This window comes from Bufo gargarizans, chromosome 6 (assembly GCF_014858855.1).
Source record: "Bufo gargarizans isolate SCDJY-AF-19 chromosome 6, ASM1485885v1, whole genome shotgun sequence".
Classification (NCBI taxonomy): domain Eukaryota; kingdom Metazoa; phylum Chordata; class Amphibia; order Anura; family Bufonidae; genus Bufo; species Bufo gargarizans.
In genome coordinates, this window is record NC_058085.1 from 136,396,456 (window position 1) to 136,422,491 (window position 26,036).

The 26,036-nt window shown below is 44.9% G+C and overlaps 1 protein-coding gene across 3 annotated transcripts in view; it reads left to right on the forward strand.

Moving 5' to 3' along the window:
* Positions 1-26,036, forward strand: part of ADAM11 (ADAM metallopeptidase domain 11) — an 89,671-nt gene that overhangs the window by 21,935 nt on the left and 41,700 nt on the right. For all 3 annotated transcript variants that reach the window (XM_044299165.1, XM_044299166.1, XM_044299167.1), the window contains exons 5-10: positions 16,234-16,328; positions 17,314-17,374; positions 21,783-21,837; positions 23,052-23,107; positions 24,005-24,079; positions 24,513-24,581. In XM_044299165.1, coding sequence (XP_044155100.1) covers positions 16,234-16,328; positions 17,314-17,374; positions 21,783-21,837; positions 23,052-23,107; positions 24,005-24,079; positions 24,513-24,581 — 411 coding nt within the window. The remainder of the gene's footprint in view (positions 1-16,233; positions 16,329-17,313; positions 17,375-21,782; positions 21,838-23,051; positions 23,108-24,004; positions 24,080-24,512; positions 24,582-26,036) is intronic.

A 26,036-nucleotide genomic window follows, 5' to 3' on the forward strand; every position in this document is an offset into this window, starting at 1 on the left:
CACAGGTTATATCAACTATTATTCACCCAGACCAAAATGGCTTTATGCCAAAAAGGGGCACTCACCACAATCTGCACAGGTTATTTATTAACATTCAGTCTCCAGGGTGTGGGGCCCGCTCCATCCTGTCGCTGGATGCCACTAAGGCCTTCGACAGGGTGGAGTGGACTTTTCTCTGGGCGGTAATGAAAAAAATGGGCTTTGGCCCTAGATTTATGGCGATGGTTCAGCTATTATATAGCTCCCCAACTGCTAGGATCAGGATTAATGATACGGTCACAGAGAGCTTTTTCCTAGGAAGAGGCACCCGTCAAGGCTGTCCTCTTTCACCTCTTCTTTTCAATATCTATATTGAACCTTTAGCAGCCAGCATAAGACAGGATTTGCAGGTGGCTGGCTTCGGCTTAATGGGGAAGCATGACCGCGTATCTCTCTACGCAGATGACATTTTGATTTTCCTTCAGCAAACAGAAACTAGTCTCCCTCGTATAATGGATCTGGTTGGTTTTTTCTCCGCTCCGTCTGGCCTAGAGATCAATTGGGAGAAGACTGCTCTCCTTCCTATAGACGAGTTGCGAGGTAACTGGGATGATCAGCTAACTGTCTCTGAATCAATAAAGTACCTGGGGATTTTAGTTTCTGCTAAACCTCTGGAATATTTACAACTTAACTTGATTCCCCTGCTGACAAAGCTGAGGGCTAAATCCAAGATATGGCAAAAAATTCTGCATACGAAAGCTGATAGAATTTCTTTAATCAAAATGGTAGTACTGCCCCAGGTTCTTTATGTCCTGCGCAACTCGCCTGTATGGATCGCAGATAAGTACTTTAGACTAATTGAGCGGATGCTTAATGATCTACTGTGGGGGAGGAAGCGCGTCAGACTGAAGGCGCTCTACTTCTCTATGCCCTATAGTCAGGGAGGCCTTAACCTCCCTTACTTTAGGGGTTACTTCATGGCCTCTCAGCTCTGCCTTTTTAGTGATTGGGAGAATAGCCATTTCTGCAATAGGGTGGTGAAAGACTCAGGCTTTACGGATTTCTTTACTGTATTGGAGTCCGACTATCTATTAAATTCACAGACCGGGTATACACTTTTTTGCAGAATGGCTACAAAGACCTGGCGGGTCATCAGGAGCTGGTGTGGAGTTGAGGCATCGCTTATTTGCACCCCACTGTGGCATAACCTAAAGCTTGTGAATATAAGGGACCTGAAGTGCTGCCAGTACTGGAGGACGAAGAAAGTTCAGTATTTACATCAGGTGGTTAGTGGTGGACAAATTCTGTCCTCAAGGGAAATAGGGGAGAGGGCAGATATGGGTGAGGTGGCTTGGTATGCATATTTCCAATTGAGGTTTGCACTCTCCAGCACTCTGAATAGTCACCTTCTTTTTATAGATTCTCCTGAATTTTTACACAATCTTATTATTAAGAAAACTGCTACAAAAATTAAAATGTCATATTGTTATAGACACTTAATGAAACACTTTTTTATGGGTCTTCTTTCTCCAGGACAGAAGTCCTGGTCTTTGCTACTTTCGGAGGTGGGTCCCCCAGATTGGGAAACTATAGGGGAAAACTTAAAATATGTTTCACACAACTTCAATCACACTGTTGTACAATTTAACATTCTGCACAAAATATATGTGACACCTATGTGGTTATATAGAAGAGGATTTAGGACCTCCTCCGATTGCCCACGCTGTGGCGACTCCGGGGCAGATCATTTACATCTGTTCTGGGATTGCCCGATGGTGGGTGGTTATTGGAGATCAGTCCAGACCACTTTGGCCTGCAAACTGAATATGCTTGTTCCTTTGTCCCCCAGGATATGGGTCCTGGGAGACCTATCGGAGGTTAACTATCAGCCCATAAATCGTCAATTATTGATTAAGGTCATGTTCCTGGCCAGGCTTATTGTTGCTAGACTGTGGCTTAGCTCCTCCATCCCAGATTGTGGTAATTGGATGGCTATGGTTGAGAAGGTGAAGAACTACGAGAAGATCTTGTACAAACAGAGAGGAGCCTACTTAAAATGGAGTGGTCTGTGGGGAGAGTGGGTTACGGCTTAATTCATTAATTTTTTCTTTTTTTTTTTTTTTTTTTTTTTTTTTTTTTCCTGCAAGGTTGGGAGGGAGGGGGGTGGTTGGGGCGGGTTGGGGATGATTTCAACATTTAAGATATTATAAATGTCATGTCGATATGTATTTTTGTATCATAAATAAAATATGGAGATTGAAAAAAAAAGAAAAAGGTGTATGTTTTAGGTTGAGGCATAAAGCTGGTGACATCTTTCAACAATCCCTTTTTTGTTAGGATGGTCCCCAGACAATACGTTGATCACATAGTGTCCTGCTGCTGAAACCTCCAGTGATCAGCTGTAATCTCTGAAGCAAGGCATTTTCCAAACAGCGCCACCACAGGAGAATTGAAGTATTACATAGTTTACTGGTGGACACGCCCTTAGGGGACCAGAATGGAGACTGTGACACACAGAACAGATACAACACATCCCCACAATGCATCATGGTTTCCTCCTCTCTGCCCCAGAGACAACCGAGGAATAATCCAATTATCTCTCAGGACAAAGGGAAGTCGCCAATACACATGTGGAGACAACAGGACAGACATCACCATTTAAACACACAATGTCACACCCTCCCAGCAAACACAGACATTTAACATATCCCCAGATAGCTCAAGTCTGAGTGCATATTATTAGGCGAATGGCACTCAGACCACACGAATACAATTAAACTAGCCATCTGGGTACCCTCACATAACAAAATACAATTCCAAAGACAGATTTAAGCTGTGCGGCCGGCCTGTCTTCTTTAAAGTTAGTATGGGCCATAATCCTGAGGCAAGAGGCTGGCAAACAGCCCCCTCCAAAACACCGTGGCGAGGTTGGTTTTGCCACACTCTCTATTAACTCAGATTTCTCTAATAGGGTGTTTGAAGAAATACCTGGTTTATAGGACATTAAAGGAGATGTCCACCTTTAGGGTACTTTCACACTTGTGGCAGAGGATTCTGGCAGGCAGTTTTCGGCAATCCTGACAAAAACGGATGCATTTGTGAGACGGATCCGGATGTGGATCCGTCTCACAAATGCATTGCAATACCGGATCCGTCTTTCCGGTTGTCATCCGGAAAAAAAAGGATCCGGTATTTATTTTTTTCTAATTTTTAAAAGTCTGTGCATGTGCAGACCGCAAAACCAGATACGTTTTGCCAGAACACTTGGGGCATTTCAATGGAAATTAATGTCCGGAACCGGCATTCCGGCAAGTGTTCAGGATTTTTGGCCGGAGAGAAAACTGCACCATGCTGCGGTATTTTCTACGGCCAAAAAAACTTAAGAGGGACTGAACTGATGCATCTTGATGCATACTGAACAGAATGCTCTCCATTCAGAATGCATTAGGATAAAACTGATCAGTTTTTTTCCAGTATTGAGCCCCTGTGATGGAACTCAATACTGGAAAACAAAAACGCTAGTTTGAAAGTACCCGTAAGTGATGGCCTATCCTCAGGATAGATGCAAGTTAGTAAATTATTTTATTTAATTTAAAGGCAACGTACGTGTGGCATTTCGGTCACAATTGCCTTTTTCAAACACTATTACCCTTGGAGATATAGAGCAAGAGGCAACTGGCACTATGAGGGGTGAACGTCACCAAGGGAAAACATTCACATGAAAACATCACTTGTACACTGCCTTGACACGTAATAAAATAATTTACTAATTTGCATCTATTACTGCTGAATTACATCCTTTCTATGTATGAGGGTTGAGACCCTAATTCAAGCAGACGTCTCCATCAGCCTTGTAGTGGATGAGAGAGCAGGCTTGCTGACCAAAGGGGCAGGGCTTCACCGATAATAGCAAAGGGTGCATAACTTATTGTATTAGTAAGTGGTATGTATTCATCCTAGACACAAACTGGTTACCATTAACCCTAAAGTGGCCAACCCCTTTGGTGGACGGCAAGCTGGAGGTTTTCAGTATTACAGCTGTCTAGTATTACAGCCTGCTCCAAGCCGTCACCTGCTCTGTCCACTAACAGACGTTGCTTTCTGTATTGCAGCCCTGCCTCCTGGTTCAGACCAAGTTGCTCTGCAGGGGGAAACATAAGGTAGTACCTGAGCAGCTGGCATCCCATCCATTGCACTACTCCTTTTCCTGCCCAAGCCTTGCCCACAGAATCGCACAATGCCTTGGCAGGAGACTCCAAAAGACCCATTCCCGTCCGTAAAGATTCCAGTTTAACCTAAGAAACCTTGTGAGACATAAGTACAGGCCACTGGACCTTCTTCTTGGCAGAATGCCCCATATACTGTGCCCTCTTCATACATAACATCAGGACGGCACTGGGACTGCCCCCAATTCCACATTGCTGGTCATCTGTCTCCACATACCTGTGTGGACCCCTGTTCCAGATTGATCAAATTTTACCTAAAGTTTCTTGTCATAGAGCTGTGCACCAGACCTTCTTGCAGCCCCCCAACTTATATAGCAAACAGTCAGCTATGGTCTTAAAATAAAAGGCTTACAAGACCACAGGTCAGCTGGGCTTTCCTCTACTAAATCTACTCCCTTAACCCACCACCCACTGATCTTAAAGGGGTTATCCCATGACTAATGTAAAAAATGAAAATCAGACATCATATAGTACATGACAACCTCTTTATAATAAAGTTAGAACCATTCATTGCTCTGCTAGATTTATATCAAGCTGACAGCCCAAGGGGAGTGTCTTTTCTGCTGCAGCTCAGGGGGCGTGTCCATGTTCTCCCTATAACAGCTCAGGAGGCAGTGGAAGGAGGAAACTGAGCATGTGCGGCCTTCTCAGTGAGCAGGACAAAGAAATAAGAAAAAGAACAAACAGCCGATGGCGCTATACAGATACATTTTAGTGAATAACTCAGTTCCTATACTAAATTTTTAATTACATGCAATTACAAAAGTATTAAGATCCAGGTGCTGGTTTGAAAACTGCTGAATATTTTTCATGGGATAACCCCTTTACTATATCCTGTGTGGAAACCTGAACTCTCTCCCTTTCCTGAGTCATCTTACTTGCCTGCTATACATTTTTTACACCGCCTGTGTTGTTAGGGACCGCCTCTTGTTGGTCCACATAATTTCCTGACTACTCATCGGTCCTACTATATTCACAGCACGTTTGAACTTGTAAACTCTTTGATACTAAACTATGGGTCCTAGGTGCAAGACCAACTTTCTTATAGGCGGCTGCTGCAGGTGATTATCTGGAGTGTTTCTGCTGATCACTGAATTTGGGTCATATGCTGACCTAAATCACATAAAATCCCAATGGATATTTCTGCTGCTACTTGGGTGGCTACTTCCCACCCCTTGAGGTTGTCAACTGAGATACCTGTCTTGGTGAGAGGGGCACAAGGAGCATGCTGGATTACTTCCTCCTAAATGTTCTTCCTGTAATGACCCAGGCTTGTCTGAAGACACATGCATGGTCTAAGCTTTTACTCTTTTAACCTGCTTGGGTTAGTTTGGTTAGATGTTTTTTTGTTTTGTTTTTATAATTAAGACGTTTATTGGATTTTAAACAATTTTCGGAAGTACAAGTTGTACAGAGATTAAAATGATGCAAAAATTACTTAAGCATCGAGAATTGCAATACAAAGCAGTAGTTAAACAAAGCTGAAGTCAGAAAAAGACACCATAAATCGGTATTATAACTTGTGCGCAACAAGCATTTCAATTAGAGACAAGATTCTTAGGTATTGTTATAAGCATAAGTAAGAACAGTATGAAACCACAAATCAGAAATGAGTACAATAAAGTGTGCCTGTCCTCTTCATATAGGTGGGACAGAGCTGTACTTAAACAAAACATTATAGTCAAGAACAATATGGAACTTAATAAAACGTAAAAAACAGAAAGAGAAAAGAGGTTTGAGTCACACAGTTAGTTTAGAGTGTCCTATATGTCCCAGAGGCACGGAAGTCATCCCAGGGGCCCCATATCTTCAGAAATCGTGTGTACATCTTAGGGGTGTGGGCTATTAGTTCCTCCATTCTCTGATATAACATTACTTCCTCAAACCATTCCTCGTGGGTCGAAGGGACCGTCGATTTACAGTGGTGAGGAATCACTGCCTTCGCCGCTTGAATGAGATATTTGAGAAGTGAGTTTTTATATGCAGGGATGGTGAGGTCAAATACATATACAGTAGGAGAAAGGATTCTGGCATGTTTGGTATCGGAAAGCCTGTTATTTTAAGAATGGCCTTATGGATAGAGTCCCAAATGTGCAACAGTGTACCCTCCAAAATCCCACACCTCCAACACTTGTGTCCGAGGGGAACCACTTATGTAGCAATGTCAGTACCCTGTACCACCGGGACAGAATCTTATAACAAGTTTCCTGTGTTCTTGTGGCTAACAGTGCCTTGTGTGAAAAAATGTAACATCTAAGCCACTGAGAGGAGGTCAATTGAATACCTTGTCGGGAGGTAATAATTCAATTAAGACTTATTAATTATGGTCATAAAAATAATTAACCATAGAAAAAAAAAATGTATAAAATTTGTCATGAATTCTTAAAATCATGACCTGGTGAATTGTAGACAAACTAATCGATACAATTCACATCTGAGTCCGACTATTTCCTCAGATAAATAAGTGACGTGAGATGACGTTAATGATAAACATGTAGTCCTACATTATACAATGATACACAGGTATTAATAAATAAACACAATGATACATGCAAATGAATATATAGCGGTACTATAAAACATTACAAGCTTAACAATACATGTGAGTGGAAATAACTTGTCACATTATAACTAAGCTATTATTAGGTTAGGATATCAGAATAGGAACATAAGTTATATATATTACTTCTGTTGAGAGAAAACCTCATGATATCAAGATGTGAATGTCTAATCCTAGAAATCAATTTGGAATGCTACATGCATTCCGCTCCCCTCTAACCAACTACACATCACATGACTTCAAGATGGGCAAATCCATTCAAGGATATAACTTAGAAGAGATAACTGTATCCTTCCTCCCCATCCTGGACTATTTTCACACATATGACTTTGGTAAAAATATTAAGACAAATAACAGGGATCTAGGATCTTTGCAAGACCATACCTTGAATGGGAAGGACTTGAAACAAGTCTTTCCTGTGGGAATCCATCACTTAGCTTGGCGAAGAATGTTCTATCAATATATATATATATATATATATATATATATATATATATGTATAAGCAATCATTTAATGCTTTGCTAGATTATGAGTCTTGATTCTTCTGCAGGTAGAATGAAGTCTCACAATATCCTAAGACTACATCTCAATATGGAGATGATCAATTAATGAATTTATTTATTTATTCGCCAGTCTAGATGGTATAATTTCACCCACACTATCTAATTAGTCTTAATAAAATGAAATATCATTCTCTGTGTCTCTTACCAAGTCCTAGTAGGAATCTCACTTCTGCTCCTAGGAAAGCTGGGTGGTCCATCATAGCGCATCTCACCATTATCTTTCATCTTGATAGACCCCTCTAGAAAGCTCAACTTCTCTCTCTCTCTCTCTCTAATATTTTTCTTCCCCCCATAGATAAACCCATATCTTTAGCAATAACTTTAAAATATAATGTCCGTTCATATTCACAATTTTTATTTTTTTTATAAACTGAACTTGCCATGAACTCATCTTGGCCTCTCCAGCCACATAACAGAACTTTGGTTCAAGCTGATTTTATTCTTAAAGGCAATTAGCATTCATTTTGGCTATAATATCATTAGATAATATTATATACGTATGAAAATGCACAACAACCTAAATCCTGTTACCATGCTGCACAGATCGGTGGGGGTGAGGAAGATCTCTGCTGGAGAAGTAGTTTATACATAAAGGAAATGTCTCGGAACACAGCCAAAGGGGCCAGACAGGCTTCCTCAAAGACTGTCAAATTCCTTGTAAGATTATGAGAAACACGCATAGAGGTATAGAAGTGTCGTAGTTCGAGATATTCAAAGATGTACCTTTGTGTAGAGGATGTATCACCTAGTATAGATGCCAGGGGTTTCAGAGAAGCCCCTAAGAGAACCTGGCAGAAATGCAGACGAGAGATGTGGTGCCTGTGAGAAAGGGGTGAGGATCCTGGGGGGAATAGGGGGTGGTCAGTAATGGGGGTAAAGGGTCCCTGAGGGTCTATGAGAGAAGATTCTGACCCAATGGCCCCTAGTGCCTTAAAACATTCCACAGCCACGGGAGAGCAGTCAACGCACAGGGCATTAAGTCCCTTGCTATATTAACCCACACTTTCTGGGAAGTAAGACGAAACATGTCCAGAAGCCTGGCATAAGCCATAGAGTGGTAATATAACCTACAGCCTGGGAGACCAACCCCATCCCCTTCCCAGTGTATTCGTGGCTTACCAGGGGACCATGCAAATTTCAGGAAACATCTGCGAATCTGGGTCCAGAAGGAGAGGGGGATCCGGATGGGGATAGTCTGCAGGAGGTAAAGCAGTTTGGGCAAAAGATAAATTTTTAATATGCTTGTAACGGACCGTTTCAGCAGACAAGGGGTTACAATCCGTTTAGGCGATATGCCCCTTTCTGAGAGACAGGCACAGCTACTGCAGAACACCAACCTCCCGAACTGGATACAAAATAGCACTCCAAACTGGAACCTCGCAAATAGCTGCCAGCAGACGAACAGGAAAAGCATTCAGTCAGCTTACACTCCTGGCAATCAGTCTCCAACAGCATACAGGGAATCCCCCCAATGACGAGACAAGGCTCCGTGATCAGGGTCAAGCAGTGGTCTGAAGTGCTGGCACACCCAGCCTGGTTTTTATTACAGTTTTGCAAATACAGAACAGATACAACACATCCCCACAATGCATCATGGTTTCCTCCTCTCTGTCCCAAAGACAACCGAAGCAATCCAATTATCTCTCAGGACAAAGGGAGATCACCAATACACATGTGGAGACAACAGGACAGACATCACCATTTAAACACACAATGGCACACCCCCACAGCAATCAAACAAAAATGGATGGTAGGACAGCACCACTTACTTGAATGCATTCAAGGAGCTTTGCGGCGGTGCTCGTGACGGCAGACCCCAAAGTTACCAGTGAAGATGAGGAAAGTCACGGCACTCCAAAAGCTTGTTCAGTGTTCTTTAATTCACCAAAGGTTCAGCAGCAACGTTTCGACAACAGTCTTTATCAAGCTACATGTAGCTTGATAAAGACTGTTGTCGAAACGTTGCTGCTGAACCTTTGGTGAATTAAAGAACACTGAACAAGCTTTTGGAGTGCCGTGACTTTCCTCATCTTCACACCCCCACAGCAAACACAGACATTTAACATATCCCCAGATAGCTCAAGTCTGAGTGCATATCATTAGGTGAATGGCACTCAGAATACACAAATACAATAATATTAGCTATCTGGGTGCCCTCACATAACATACAATTTAACCGAACGCATAATAACATAAAATACAATTCTACAGACAGATTTAAGCTGTGCGGCCGGTCTGTTTTCTCCTTTAAAGTTACTATGGGCCATAATCCTGAGGCAAGAGGCTTTTAAACAGCCCTCTCCAAAACCCAGTGGCGAGGTTGGTTTCGCCACACATCTCCCCCCCCCAGGGAAGACTAACCAGATACCTGACCTCACGCCGGTCAGTACCTGAGTTAGTCTGGCAGCCCACCCACAACCCAATACTGGACCTGTTGAATTTAGTAGGCTGTCTCTGTCCAGTGAATCCGCAAGGTTATATTGGTAGCTGGTACTCCCGGTCTCTGAGTTGCTCCCTGGCTTGGAGTGGAGGTTGCTTTGTGGGCAGGGATCAGCGGGACTCTGCCCTGGTACCAGCGCTACCACGGAAGAAGCCTGGTTGGAGTCTGGTTGGAGGGGGAAACCGACTGTCTCCCCTTTGGCTAAACAGCCCTGTTGCTGGGGGACAGGACCGAATGTCTCTACCCCCTGTGCTGTGAGTGCAGAGACCACGGTCCCATCTGCACAGTTGTGGGGCTTACTGTCTCCCCCTGGTGCGTTAAGCTGCCGCTGGGGAATGGAGACTAGGCTCCCAGTTCCCAACAAATCCTGCTGCTGCTGGGGGACAGGACCGACTGTCTCTGCCCCCTGTAACTCTGCCTGCCGCTGGGGAATGGAGACTCGGCTCCCAATTCCCTGTACATCACACGGCTGCTGGGGAATGGAGACTAGGCTCCCAATTCCCAAAAAATCATGCTGCTGCTGGGGGGCAGGATCAACTACCTCTGCCCCCTGTAACTCAGCCTGCCGCTGGGGAATGGAGACTAGGCTCCCAATTCCCTGCAGGACCGGTGGAGAGACCTCGGTCCCATCTCCACCGGCCACCTGGGGTTCTTCCCAGTAAACATCAACAATATCCTCCCAGCTGAAGGGCTCTGGACCTGGGTCTGACTTCTTGCTGTCCTGCTGAGCTTTCCCAATAGAGTGGAAGAGATCTCGGTAGTCCTGCTCCAGTTCCCACTCCAGGGTTGCTAGGTGAGCCAGGTCTTGCTCTACCTCATGGGGGTCATCCCACTCATGCCTAGCCTCCCTCTCATAGAAAATGTCCTGAAGTCTGGACTGTGCAGGGCTCCCGAAGTCAGGCTCTGCAAAGGACTCCCATAACAAGCCAGGACCATCAAACTCCTCTCCCTCTGGCTTGTCATGCTCAGCTGTCCAGGGTATAAACTGTGCCACATACCACCAAAGCGCCTGGTAGGCATCCTCCAGCCATAGCTCCTGCCATACCCGGTGCTCTAGTTCCTTCACCCATTCCTCCAGGGGCTGCTCTCCCAGGAAGGACATCCGCAGGGCCACTTGCTTCTGCAACCGCTGCTCTTCACTGGGGAGACTCTCACCTCGCTGGTATTGTACATTATCCAGGGCCTGGTACCAGATGCCTTTCCTTAATGCATCCCGGCCATCCAGGTCCTCCTCCTCGTATAACACTGCTGGTTCCATCCTGGTGCTTTTAGGGTTGCTGTACTGGGACATGCGTTGCCCTTAAATAGTAGAATCCACAGAAATGGTGTCTCCTGTAGCTGTCCTTCTGGCTGTAGGAACGATCCCGCTGCTTGCCACCAATGTAACGGACCGTTTCAGCAGACAAGGGGTTACAATCCGTTTAGGCGATATGCCCCTTTCTGAGAGACAGGCACAGCTACTGCCAGCAGACGAACAGGAAAAGCATTCAGTCAGCTTACACTCCTGGCAATCAGTCTCCAACAGCATACAGGGAATCCCCCCAATGACGAGACAAGGCTCCGTGATCAGGGTCAAGCAGTGGTCTGAAGTGCTGGCACACCCAGCCTGGTTTTTATTACAGTTTTGCAAATACAGAACAGATACAACACATCCCCACAATGCATCATGGTTTCCTCCTCTCTGTCCCAAAGACAACCGAAGCAATCCAATTATCTCTCAGGACAAAGGGAGATCACCAATACACATGTGGAGACAACAGGACAGACATCACCATTTAAACACACAATGGCACACCCCCACAGCAAACACAGACATTCAACATATCCCCAGATAGCTCAAGTCTGAGTGCATATCATTAGGTGAATGGCACTCAGAATACACGAATACAATAATATTAGCTATCTGGGTGCCCTCACATAACATACAATTTAACCGAACGCATAATAACATAAAATACAATTCTACAGACAGATTTAAGCTGTGCGGCCGGTCTGTTTTCTCCTTTAAAGTTACTATGGGCCATAATCCTGAGGCAAGAGGCTTTTAAACAGCCCTCTCCAAAACCCAGTGGCGAGGTTGGTTTCGCCACAATGCTGATCCGTCCAAACCATGAAAAGTCTTTCAGATTCTCATTCCTCTTTTTGTGAATCGAGCCAGAAGTAGGGCAAAATTATCTCTAAACGGATGCAACAAAAGAGAACTTATTTAAATTCTGAAGTAATGTCTCTAATAGGCCAGGAGAAAGGGAAGGAGGCTTTAAGTGAAGCAACTAAGTCCAGCCCTAGGGAGATATTCAGGGCATGAGATTTGGACATTTTGATCTTGAAGTTAGACCACTCCCCAAAATGAGCCACTCCCCAAAACGAGAGATACAGGGATTGGTAATATATAGTAATAGGTCATCTGCAAAGGCAGCACATTTATACTCCTGATTTCCTATATGGATGCCCTTAATATCAGGATTATCACGTATCGTGGACAATAGATGTTCTATGGCCAGGACATATAGTAAGGGATACAATGGACAGCCTTGGTGGGTGCCATTGTTTATGGAAAAGGAGGGGAAAAGAGTTCTGATAACTTTTCTCCTCGCTGACGGAACCTGGGGCCTAGACCAATGTGTGCAAGTGCAGAGCGTAAATAAGGCCACGAAATACGATCAAAGGCCTTGTCTACATCAAGAGACAGGACCATGAGGGGTATATTATGAGTCTTAGCATAATGAATAATGTCCAGTGTCTTGAGGGTGTTGTCCCTAGCCTCCCTTCCCGGCACAAACCCCACCTGGTCTGAGTGAATGAGAGATGGTAGAAAGACCTTCAGGCGATTCGCCAAAAGTTTTGCATATATTTTTAGATCAACAGTTAAAAGAGAGCTTGGGCGATAACTCACACATACTTGGGTATCTTTATCAGGTTTGAGGATGACCGCTATTCAGTAGACTGTGCCGGAAAGGGAAGCCCAGACGACACTGAAGAAGGAAAGGAGTTACGTTTTCTGAAAATAACTTGTAAAACCCTGCCGTAAACCCATCCAGGCCCGGGCTCTTACCCCCAGGAAAGGGATTTAAGTACATCTTGGAGCTCTCCGACAGTGAAGGGAGCCTCGAGGCTAGCAGATTGCTCTGCCGTCAACCATGCGGCAGATGACAGGGGCAAGTCCCTCTGCTCGGGCGGGGCCGGAAAAGTATACAGAGCAGAGTAAAAAGTATGGAAGGTGGATGCAATATCTGGAGTTATATGCACTGGTAGACCATGTGAAGTTTTAATGACCGGGATATAAGAAGAGGCCATTTAACCCCTAAGGGCCCTGGCCAGTAAGCATCCACTTTTATTGCCAAACTCATAGAATTTGCTACGGCAGGTCTAAATATTAGATTTTTTATTCTAGTGAAAGGTCCTCTTTAAAGGGTTTTGAGAATGGGAGGTGGTGTGGAGGGGCCCCTGGGCTTTGGGGCTTGGCAGATGGGTATCAGGAGAGCGTTCTGGTGCCATAGCTCAGGAGCTGTCCCACGATGACCCAGTCGACCAATGTAGGGACACCGCTAAAGAGGTGCTAGGTGAGTCTGGTGGAGAGAGGGGGCCCTCTGGCGCCGCACGCGGTCGTCCAAGGCCAAAGACAAGTTCTGTTGGTGTCGGTATACGCCCTCGGCAATCGCCACTTCCAGGAATATAGGGCCTGGGTGCTGTGATGGAGGGGTACACAATTCTGGAGTGCAGGGGTGGGTAAGTTTTGAGGCCAAAAAGATTGCACCCCGGGCCTCAGCGCAGAGCCTGGGGGGTGAGAGGGAGCAGGAGAGGACAGTGGAGCAAGGAAGGTGGGCAGTAGAGGGGAAAAGGGTACTTGCGGGCTTTCCTGGGGTGGTGCACAGCTCTCGTCCATCGGCTAGTCCTTATCTTTGTCAATGCCAGCAGGAGCCGAGGCTGGTCCTGTGAGAGCGGGTGCTGGTGGCCATTTTTTGTTTCATGCGCTAGAGAAGCTGTTTGGTTGGACGGCAAAGCAGGTCCAGGAGGTGCCTCGCATTCAGGTCAGGCCGCCGGCGGTGCAGAGAGGGAGCGGCGTTCCCTTGTATTCGCAGACCGGGTCCCATTTGGAAAGCCGCGTGGAGAGGGTGCCGCCCTCCAGGCAGGGTCGGCCTGCCTGGAGAAGTAAGTGCACAAGTCGCCCTGGGAAGCGGTAAGGGGAGCAGATGGACGGGCTTGACACTTTTTAGTATTTTTCCCCTATCATTAAAGGGGTATTCCCATCTTAGACAATGGGGGCATATCGCTAGGATATGCCCCCATTGTCTGATAGGTGCGGGTCCCACCACTGGGACCCGCACCTATATCGAGAACCGAGCGGAGAGCACTGTGACTGGAGGACCCCAGATTTGCCGGGGTCCGTCCACCACCAAGCGCTAATACCGCCTCTCCCATAGAAGTGAATGGGAGCGTGCCGCGCATGCGCGGCCCATGCTCCCATTCATTTTTATGTGGCAGACGCTCGGCTATTTTCAGTGGGCCCCTTAGAAATGAAGGGAGGGCGGCTGCGCATGCGGGGCTCCGTTCTCGATATAAGACAATAAGGATATAGCCTAGCGATATGCCCCCATTGTCTGAGATGACAAAAACCTCTTTAAGAGCAGGTGCGGGCTTGTTTTAATCAGGGGTGCAGCGGAGCTCACATCGAGCGCGTCCTCACACTTCCATCGCTGGCCACGCCCCCCTGGTTAGATGGTTTTATTGCCGGATTTTTTTGTATATACTGCTGAAGTTCCCCACTAAATACCCCAACACTTTTTTTTCAGACTTATAGGGGATCATTGCACCTTTTATTTGAGCTGTTAAGAGACCATGCCTCACCATATACAGTATGTAGGTCATGGGAGACAGTAGACGTTGCATTGCCAGACTTTAAACTATAATACTGGGATGCACAATCATTCAGGTCTAGAAGGCAGAGCCTGGAATAATGTCATTTAGCTATGGCAGCTAGCAGATCACTAGTGATTTTGGTTAGTGAGTTTTAAGGTTAGTGGTGGGGTCAGAAATCAGATTGTAGCTAGTCAAAAAATTAGTTGGATGAGGTGTTGGGAGTCAGTTCAAGGTGGACATGTTGTTAAGGCCTCATGCACACGGCCGTGTTCCGCGCACGGCGTCATTGGTTGCTATGACGCTGTGCGCTTCATGCAGCCGCTGCTGTAAAGTAATCTATATCAGAATATATAATGATCTATACCAGTGTATTACTGTACAGCAGCGGCTGCATGAAGCGCAAGTGCTGTCAGCAGGAATCCCGGCCGGGTTTCCACGGTCCACTCTCGGCCGCGGAACACGGCCGTGTGCATGAGGCCTAAAGGGTTTTGTGGCAAACATGATTATTGAGAAGTACTTTAGGAAGATAGTAAGTAGATATTGGGACATCCTCAAGGAAGATAAGATAATTGGAGACCATAACCCAGAAGCCCTGAAATTTGTATACCGCAGAGCAGTAAATATAGGGAATTTAGTGGCATCCACTAGGAAAGGTGCGGCAATAGAAAATAATAAAAAAACAATAGCTATAAGGCTACCGATAGGCTTTTACCCTGGTTCAAATGGTTCATATAAATATGACATTACAGAACACATAACATGTAATAGCCGAGGAGTAATATATGCAATTAAATGTCCCTGCAATAAAATATACATTTGGCCGTACAAAAAAGCAATTAAAAAAGAGAGTGGGAGGACATTTGAGGGACATCCGCTGTCAAGACATTATAAGGACAAACATGAAGGGAAATTTGAGGGATCTATGTTCTGCGGATTAGAAATAGTAAAAATGGATGCACGCGGGGGGGATTCCATTAAAAGCATGTCTAAAGCTGAAACAAAATGGATCTTTAATATGGATACAATGGTACCAAAGGGCTTAAATGTGGAGATAGAGCTGTTTGCATTTGAATAAAGAAAAGGGGGGAGCAACATATTAAACAGTATGTATGAGTCAAAAGGAGTGCGGCAGAGTAAGAGTTAATGCAAGAAGATAGTACAGGTCTATAAAAGAAGTGGTGTTGGTAGTGCCAAAGTGATTCCCTGATGAAAAACAACGTTATTGTTCGAAACGCGTTGGAGTTTTGGTACTCACGGTGATCCATAGCTCGTACAAGTGACGCCACTAGGTAGCTCCACGTGAGCACGAGCAACCGAAGAACAGAGCTACGCCACTGCCCTGGGCGTTTTCCAACAGACAGACACCGAACCCACAGTAGATCCTGTAAAGAAAATATGCAGTATTGCGTATATCATTATCTTTTGAGATTCACAAAAAGAATGAAACCTTTTGGTTTCCAAAATCTTTTCAAGGTGAAGTAAGCAAAATAGAACAAAAAAATATCTAAAAGGAAGGATAAAAGTATTGAAACATTTTGATTTTGTTTTTAAATCCACTTTCTATGTTGTTTTATGTCCTTTTTATGGCATATATTTTTATTTTCCAGACTCCTGGTGAAGCTGGAGATCATTGTTACTACAAGGGCCATGTGCGTGGGTTTGAACAATCGTGGGCTGCAGTCTCCACCTGTCATGGACTAAGGTAAATGGGTGCCACTGGCTGGCGTTCTGTGCCCATGAAGGGAATCTGTCACCAGGGACCTCCCTCTCAAACTTCATGCACCTCATGCACAGACACATAGCTGTGGTTCACCTGATTTCTCTTGTTGATATCAGGCTCCATTTCCGAGTTATGATCCTAGCCCTTGGTGCAATGAAGCTGTCACCATTGCTCTTGTTGCACCCAAGCTCCACTCCTTTATGTGGCTAGATCCTTCTTCACTGCTTTGCCACTACCTGGCCCTGTCAATCGAAGCAGCAAGCGGGGACCACAGAAAGGAGTAAAGCTTGGGTGCAAGAAGAGCTACAGTGGCACCATCATTGCACCAAAGGCCTAATTTGCTTATTGAGAAAAAGTGTCATAACTCAGGAATGGAGTGTCGGATCAACAGTCAGATTTTAATCAGGTGAACCACAGCTATGTGTCTTTGCAGTTTGATAGGGAGGTCGCTGGTGACAGTAATTATTTCATGTGATGTGACTTATGTCTCCGGGACCATTTGGTCACAGCAGGAGATGTGTGTGGGTGTTAGAACAGAGCAGGATGTTTCTGTGAAGCTCTTGCTTTACACCGTGCTGGAATCTCTTCTGATGTTGATCTTTGAATGCTAGGATTCCGAAAAATAAGTTGTGACTGATGATATCAGCGCCTCACACTCTCTGATATACATGAGAGACACAAGCTTGTATCCTATCACTTGTCACAGAAGTGGGTAGCATTCTATTCTACGTGTCTTCTCCTTCCACACATACCTGGCTCAGTGAAATGCCAGCAGATAGCTAGATGCCAACCTACTGTTTAAAACATGTGTACTGTGATGGGTGTACTGAGTCTTTCGCATCACTGGACTAATACATCATGACGGGGCTATGTGACTTATTCATTGCCACTTTTTTCTTTATGTATTTTGATGCATTATTTTGAATGATTAATAGTGGGTTTATTATAACATTTAGTTTTCTTACAGTGGAGCCTTTTCTGATGGAACATTCACTTATACAATATACCCCCAAGAGCAGAAAACCAAGGTAACCAAAGCATCCATCTATGGCAGTGGCGTAACTACCATAGCGGCAGACCATGCGACTGCTATGGGGCCCAGGGCAAGATGGGGCCCAGTCTTAGTTGGGATTATCTCCTCTTCTACTGGGGGTGGAAACTTGGTCAGGACTCTACCCTCTAAAGTAACAACTTTTAGCAAATAAAGTAGTGGAAAAAATGGCTCAAGGGTCATTAAAAGGGGTTTAGGCAGAAACCCTTCTGTCCTGTGTGGGGGGCCTGGTTTGATCCTTGCTATAGGGCCCTTAACGATGTACGCCACCGATATGTACGTTATGTAGGCCACCAATCTATGGTATAGAGTACACTTGTCCTAGTAAAAGTTACAGCAGTTTCCTGACTTAGGGTCAATTCAAACGTCCAAAGTGTTTTGCTGTCTGCAAATTGCGGATCCGCAAAACACTGATACCATGTCATGTATATTTCGCATTTTGCAGACCGCACATGGCCGTCCCTGTGATAGAAATGCCTATTCTTGTCCGTAATTAAGGGCAATAATAGGACATGCTCTATCTGTTTTGCGGGGCCGCGAAGAGGAACTACAGATGCAGACAGCACACGCTGTGCTGTCCGCATCTATTGCGGCCCCATTGAAATGAATGTGTTCGCATCTTGTCCACAAAATTGTAGTACAGATGCGGACCATGAACCATGGACGTCTGAATAGACCCTTAGGCCACATTTTAGCATGCATGTCCGTACAACTTTAGCCCTAGTATTTAAAAGGAGTCTGTAAAAGGTCTGAATGTACAGTGAGGAACAGAAGTATTTGAACACCCCGCGATTTTGCAAGTTCTCCCACTTAGAAATCATGGAGGGCTCTGAAATTCACATTGTAGGTGCATTTCCACTCTCAGAGACAGAATAAAATAAAAACAACAAGAAATCACATTGTATTATTTTTAAAGAATGTATTTGTCTTGCACTGCTGAACATAAGTATTTGAACACCTGAGAAACAGCAAGAATTATGTCTCTCTAAGACCTGTTACTGTGCCTTTAAAAAGTCCACCTCTACTCTACTCAATAATCTAACTTAGTAGCACCTGTCTGAGCTCTTTAAAGACAACTGTCCACCCCACTGTCAGTCAGACGCCAACTACTACCATGGGCAAGAACAAAGAGCTGTCAAAAGACACCAGAGACAAAATTGTGGACCTCTACAAGGCTGGAAAGGGATACAGGGCAATTGCCAAGCAGCTTGGTGAAAATAGATCAACTGTTGGATAGGGCTGCAACGATTAATCGATGTAATCGATTATATTCGATAACTGGATTCGTTGTCGACGAATCCAGTTATCGAATAATCGCCGATTCGTTGCTATTCGGGCGGGCGGGCGCTGCATCTTTATTTTACCTTTTTACAATGACGCTCCCGCTCCTGTAACAGCCAGGCAGAGCGGACGGCGGCGTAACGTCACTCACTCACGTGACACGCCTGCTCCGCCTCCTTCATTCATGAAGTGGGCGGAGCGGGCGCGTCACGTGATTGAGTGACGTTACGCCGCCGTCCGCTCTGCCTGGCTGTTACAGGAGCGGGAGCGTCATTGTAAAAAGGTAAAATAAAGATGCAAGCATCGGGGCCGGGGCTGTTAGGGGGTAGGGGGAAGGGGGGGATCTGTCTATGGCACTGCTATGGGAAGGGGGGTCTGTGTATGGCACTGCTATGGGAAGGGGGGAGGATCTGTCTATGGCACTGCTATGGGGAGGGGGGTCTGTGTATAGCACTGCTATGGGGAGGAGGGGGGGTCTGTGTATGGCACTGCTATGGGAAGGGGGATCTGTGCACTGTTATGCCCATAACTGCACATATCCCCCTCTCCATAACTGCGCCACCCACAGATCCCCCTCTCCATAACTGCGACACCCACAGATCCCCCTCTCCATAACTGCGCCACCCACAGATCCCCCTCTCCATAACTACGCTGTCCACAGATCCCCCTCTCCATAACTACGCCGTCCACAGATCCCCCTCTCCATAACTGCGCCACCCACAGATCCCCCTCTCCATAACTACGCCGTCCACAGATCCCCCTCTCCATAACTACGCCGTCCACAGATCCCCCATAATAGTGTGGCCCACAGATCCCCCATAAGTGTCGCCCACAGATCCCCCATAAGTGTCGCCCACAGATCCCCCATAAGTGTCGCCCACAGATCCCCCATAAGTGTCGCCCACAGATCCCCCATAAGTGTCGCCCACAGATCCCCCATAAGTGTCGCCCACAGATCCCCCATAAGTGTCGCCCACAGATCCCCCATAAGTGTCGCCCACAGATCCCCCATAAGTGTCGCCCACAGATCCCCCATAAGTGTCGCCCACAGATCCCCCATAAGTGTCGCCCACAGATCCCCCATAAGTGTCGCCCACAGATCCCCCATAAGTGTCGCCCACAGATCCCCCATAAGTGTCGCCCACAGATCCCCCATAAGTGTCGCCCACAGATCCCCCATAATAGTGTCGCCCACAATTTGTTTTAATATGGCCTTTGAACATAATTTTTCAAGTAAGATCATATAAACCTCTGTTTTGTAATTTTGTCGTTTTTCCCGATTAATCGATTAATCGAAGAAATTAATCGGCAACTAATCGATTATTCAAATAATCGTTAGCTGCAGCCCTACTGTTGGAGCAATTGTTAGAAAATGGAAGAGGCTAAAGGCGACCATCAGTCTCCCTCGGACTGGGGCTCCATGCAAGATCTCACCTCGTGGGGTATCACTGATAATAAGAAAGTGAAGAATCAGCCCAGAACTACAAGGGAGGAGCTGGTCAATGACATAAACATAGCTGGGACCACAGTTTTAGGCCCCATGCACACGACCAGTGTATTACTGTATTGCGGCGGCAGCAGGGAGCGCACGGCGTCATAGCAACCAGTGACGCCGTGCGCTCCTGCTCTCAGGAGGGATCCAGGCCGCGGTTCCACGGCCCGCACACGGCCGTGAAACACGGCCGTGTGCATGGGGCCTTAAAGGTCGGTAGAACACTACGCCGTCATGGTTTCAAATCATGCATTGCACGGAAGGTTCCCCTGCTCAAGTCATCACATGTCCAGGCCCAACTGAAGTTTGCCAATGACCATCAAGATGATCCAGAGGAGGCATGGGAGAAAGTCATGTGGTCAGATGGAAGTAGAACTTTTTGTTCTAAACTTCACTCGTCGTGTTTGGAGGAAAAAGAAGGATGAGTTGCATCCCAAGAACACCATCCCTACTGTGAAGCATGGGGGTAGTAACATCATGCTTTGGGGGTGCTTTTCTGCGAAGGGGACAGGACGACTGCACTGTATTAAGAAGAGGATGAATGGGGCCATTTATTGTGAGATTTTGAGCAACAACCTCCTTCCCTCAGTCAGAGCATTGAAGATGGGTCGTGGCTGGGTTATCCAACATGACAACGACCTGAAGCACACAGCCAGGATAACCAAGGAGTGGCTCCGTAAGAAGCATATCAAGGTCCTGGAGTGGCCTAGCCAGTCTCCAGACCTAAATCCAATAGAACATCTTTGGAGGGAGCTGAAACTCCATGTTGCTAAGTGACAGCCCCGAAACCTAACAGATCTATAGGAGATCTGTGTGGAGGAGTCGGCCAAAATCCCTGTTGTAGTGTGTGCAAACCTGGTCAAGAACTACAGGAAACATTTGACCTCTGAAATTGCAAACAAAGGCTTCTGTACCAAATATTAACACTGATTTTCTCAGCAGCGCAAGACAAATTAATTCTTTAAAAATCATGTCTTACATTTAGAAGTGGCAGAGAATCCACCGAAGTTATGGAGAGGCTCTTCATAACTGCAGCGATCCACCGCCAGCGATGGGGCTTTATTAAGACCAAAGTCTAAGATGACGGTCTAAATAAATGTACCCCTTTGTTCTGCACCATCACCAATGCTAAACCTCTATTTGCCTCCTCCGTTCTTTTGTCTAGTGCATTTTTAGGTTGTTTTTTTTTTTGGTTGTTTTTTTGGTGTGTGTCTATTCCATGTGCAGAGTCTCAGTATTTGGCTTTGTCCAGCCCCAGTATCAGTTAGTCAGTGCATCTGGAGCATGACATATACCGCAACCTGAATCACTAAGGCTACGTTTGCATTTACGACAGCAGCCTGATGGATTTTGCTGGATCCAGCATTGCCAGATTCTGTTAGTTCACTGCCTGATCCTAATTGACTGTATTGAGGTCCACCAATGATCCGGCCACTTTCCTGCATAAATGCCAGGCTTTGGCCGGACAAAAAACATTGTATGATCAGGCAGCCGGATTAGCTTGCTGCATATGTAATCGTGGCCTAACCCACAGTCCGGTGATTGAATCCACACAGTTTATGCCATTATTGCTTTCACTTGACAGTAGGTGATGAGTTGTTTCACTTTACAGAAGTCTCTCCAGTGGCCTCATGTGATTGAGCGGGCAAAGAAATGCCAAGAACCAGGTACATACGCATTTTGAGCAAAAAAATCACCTAGTATACCATAGTAGATGTGTGGTAATTGTATGGATGGCAGATCAGAACTGTCATTTACTGGCTGGAGTCTGTAGTCTGGAAAAGTACGTGGTACAAGTCTGAGCTCTTTTCTCTGAAGCTTGCAAGCCTAAAACTGTCAGTAACTAGTAAGAAATTTATTTTTTTTTTGAAAAGGACCTGTAACCTCTCCAGACATATCTGTTTTAGTAAAAATTTATTCCACATTGAAGGACAATTCAGGATGTTTTCTTATGACTCTATGTTGTGCTATTTGTCTGTTATTCCTGCTAGAAGTAAAAAGGGGTTGTCTGAGATTTTGATATGGATGCCATCCTCAGAACAGGTTATGAATATCTGATCGGTGGGGTCCGACCTCTGAAACCCCCACTGATCAGCTGTTTGAAGAAGGCTGTGGTGCTCCGGTGAGTGCTGCAGCCTCTTCCTAGGCCAGTGACGTCACATCATTCATCGGTCACATGGTCTAGGCCCAGCTAAGTCCTATTCAAGTGAATTGGAGCTCTGCTTGGTAAGCTGAGAGGAAGACGGAGGAGACTGAAATGACTCAGTAAAATTGGGCGTTACCAGTTGGGGATAGCACTGATTGGAAACTGTCAGACTGTGTAGTAACAGACCCCCCAACTGGTAACACCCAGCTGTGCCTTTATTGGTAAGCTTCGGGTAGTAGTAATAGAGAAATGGAACAAAATAAAGTCATAAAAAAACATGGGGAATGAAAGCAGTTACTAAAACACACATTCCACGAGGTGACAACTCCTCTTTACAAATCGTATTTAATTGAAATGGGCTTTATCAGATTAGTGCCTCTCTCTTGTCCATGGGGGTATATGGTATTTAAGTGAATGGAGCTGAGCCACAATACCAGACATAGTCCATGGACAAGAGTTGTACTGTTCCTTTGGGGGGAAAAAAGCAAGTTTTTTGCATTCACACTGTTCCAAAATGTGTAATATGTTGTGGTGTGCATATGTTGTTTCTGCTTTTAGTTGTCTAAAATCCGAGAATCAGTAGTACTCACCTAATCTTCTTGTGCTACATCACCCAAAAAAAACTAAAACCCATATTTGCTGGACACGTGTTACTTTCGTGTCTGCATTGACTGCTTGTGTGTGTTTGACCTTAATATATATATTTTTTTTTCCGCAACTTTTTGGTTTCCCCAGGCTGTGTGAATCTTCAAGCAATTCCCAGAAGCTCAAAAATACGCAGGAAAAGACAGGTCAGTATAATGAGGAATTGGTATTCATCTTTTGAATCAGGATTAATTTCATGCAGTTTTTGAGTTTTCACCCCTTTATTGATCAATTTCTAGCTTTGACTGAAAAAAAAAAAAAGAAAATTCGTTGTGCAATGAAGGACATTGTGATTTGCTTATGAGGGCTTTGGCTAGCACTCTATGGGGGATAGGGGCACTGTAATATGCTTCTTACCTGTGGCAAACTCCAGTTATGAAGAAATGTCCTTCAAGCGGGTACTGTTTCATGGGCACTGTGGTTAGAATGGTATGGGGGGCATTTTAGTTGGTATTGTTACAGACACTTTACCTGCTGCAGAACTTCTTGGAGAGGAAGAGCATGATGCAATTGTAATGATTTAAGAGGTTATTCCAGTAATTTCAATGTATCCGCTATCCTCAGGATAGTAGATAACTGATAGGTGGGTGGAGGTTCTATCACCACGACCCACACTAGTCACAAGAACGGAGGCTCTGTACCCAAATTGAACAGGGCGGCAAGTCGAGCATGCACTCTGCGGCTGCATTCATCTCTGTGGTCAAAATAGTCGAGCGCTGTACTCTGCTATCTCTGGCAGTGCTCGTCCTGCTGCCCTGTTCTCGTAATCGGTAGGGTGCCATCGGTATGACCCCCACCAATGTAATAGTAATCTCTTAGCATTTTGACAGGGGATAACTTGAAATTATTGGAATTCCCCTTTTATCAGGAGCTGAGTTATGCGTTTTATGGGATTGTTTGTTATATGGGATGTACCCACCACTGCTATAATAAGTTATTAAGAATATTATAAGTCGCCTCAGAGTGACCTAAAAGTTTAAAGTGTTGTCACAGTATGTCGAGCACATGGCACTCATGTTTTCATGCATATCTCACACCTCTAGGTCCGCACAACTGCGCACTCCGCTTTGTCTGAAACCAAATACATTGAGCTTATGGTGGTCAATGACTGGCGCCTGGTACGTGTCACAAACATGGGTCTGTGGTTATGTTTGTAAGAGCCCCACCTTCGTAAATTTAACAATGCCGTAACTCTAAGTGCTCCATTAGTCCTTTTATGTCATGTTATTACACTTCATATGTATCCATTGTAGTTATAGCTGTTTCTAGGAAAGCTTGACTACCAACATGGCCATTATTATAAATCCCAACATAGTTGTCACCAGCAATCCTGATTACTACTGTAGTATATCTCTTGCTGAATGGTAGATTTGCCATTCTGGAGCCTGGGAAATGCCAACATATTAAGAGACAGAAGAGGACAACAAGAGGACATTTTTGTTGGCAGTGATCTATAATTTATCTGTGCTATCATTATTATTATCATGCCTTTGTATTTTTCTACAACAAATAGTGAGAATTTCAAAACTCCCACACCTTTCTTCCCTCTAGTTTCAGGTCCGACAATCTGTGGGTCTTTCAAGCAGTTATGCCAAATCAGTGGTGAATCTAGCTGATTCTGTGAGTACAGCTCCACCAGGGTTATAATGCCTTTTCCGTAGCGGCTTCACTGACTTCTATCATCTGTTTATATTTTATCTTTATTATTTTTTTACTTTGTGATTTAAAGGGGTTTTCTGAGATTTTTGATCTGATTGGTTGGTGGGGTTCTGACACCTGGGACCCCCATCGATCAGCTGTTTGAGAAGGCACCGGCACTAAAAATAACGCTGGAGCCTTCTCCCACCTTTCCCTAGGGCATTTGAGGTCACATCCATTGGTGACATGGCCTAGGTGCAGCTTAGCACCTTTCACATGGTGGCCTAGGGAAAGCTGCCATGGCACTACTGTGAATGTCAGTGCCTTCTCAAACAGCTGATCGGCAGGGGGTGTCTGGTCTCCGTCCTCCACCGATCAGATAGTGATTATCCAAAGGATAGGTCAGCATTTCAAATGTCTCAGAAAACCTTTTTAAATCACCAATAAGTTATCTGCCTCCTGAGAAGATTAATCCAAGGTGCAAGAAGTGGCCTTTTATTCTCCTTTCATTTCTATCATGTCTGTACGTACACAAAATTTAAAACTCTTTATTTGCTGAGGCCTTTTTCCGTCCTCTAATTCTGGACTGTCGGAGAACCAGGAAACTTGGAAACCCAATGGGGGGAGATTTATCAAAACTGGTGAAAAGAAAAACTGGCTTAGTGGCCCATAGCAACCAGTCAAAATCCACCTTATATTTTTCAGAGTACCTTTGGAACATGAAAGGATCAATCTGATTCTTTGCTTGGGCAACTAAGCCAGTTTTCCAGTTTTGATATGTGTTCAGTGTGCTTCCAGGTTCACTCTTGAGGGTCCTGCAATGTCTCCTTCAGACATGTGTTACAGAAAGGTGCCCTTAGTAACCCTCTCTGGGTCCCTGCAGGAGACTCAAGACAGATCATAGGAAAGGATATCAAGTGAAGATCTGGAAATATTGAAACCCACTTACAGTTGTGTTCAAAATAATAGCAGTGTGTTTAAAAAAGTGAATAACCCTAATCCTTCTAATAGCTTTTATTTCCATACACACAAATGCACTGGGAACACTACACATTCTATTCCAAATCAAAACATGAAGAAAAGTATATAAAATTTGTGTTGTTCCTCCCAATTTTTTTTTTAAAGAAAAGTGAATATTAGACTGTTCAAAAAAATAGCAGTGTTTGTATTCTTCTTTACAAACTCAAACATTCACTATATAAACTGAAAAATGTTTGAAGATTTAGCTTTCCTTTGAATCACTTTACAAATATTTAGTTGTATAACCACTGTTTCTGAGAACTGCTGTACATCTGTGTTGCATGGAGTCAACCAACTTCTGGCACCTGTTAAAAGGTATTCCAGCCCAGGATGATTGGACTACATTCCATAGTTCTTCTATTTCTTGGTTTTGCCTCAGAAACTGCATTTTTGATGTCGCCCCACAAGTTTTCTATT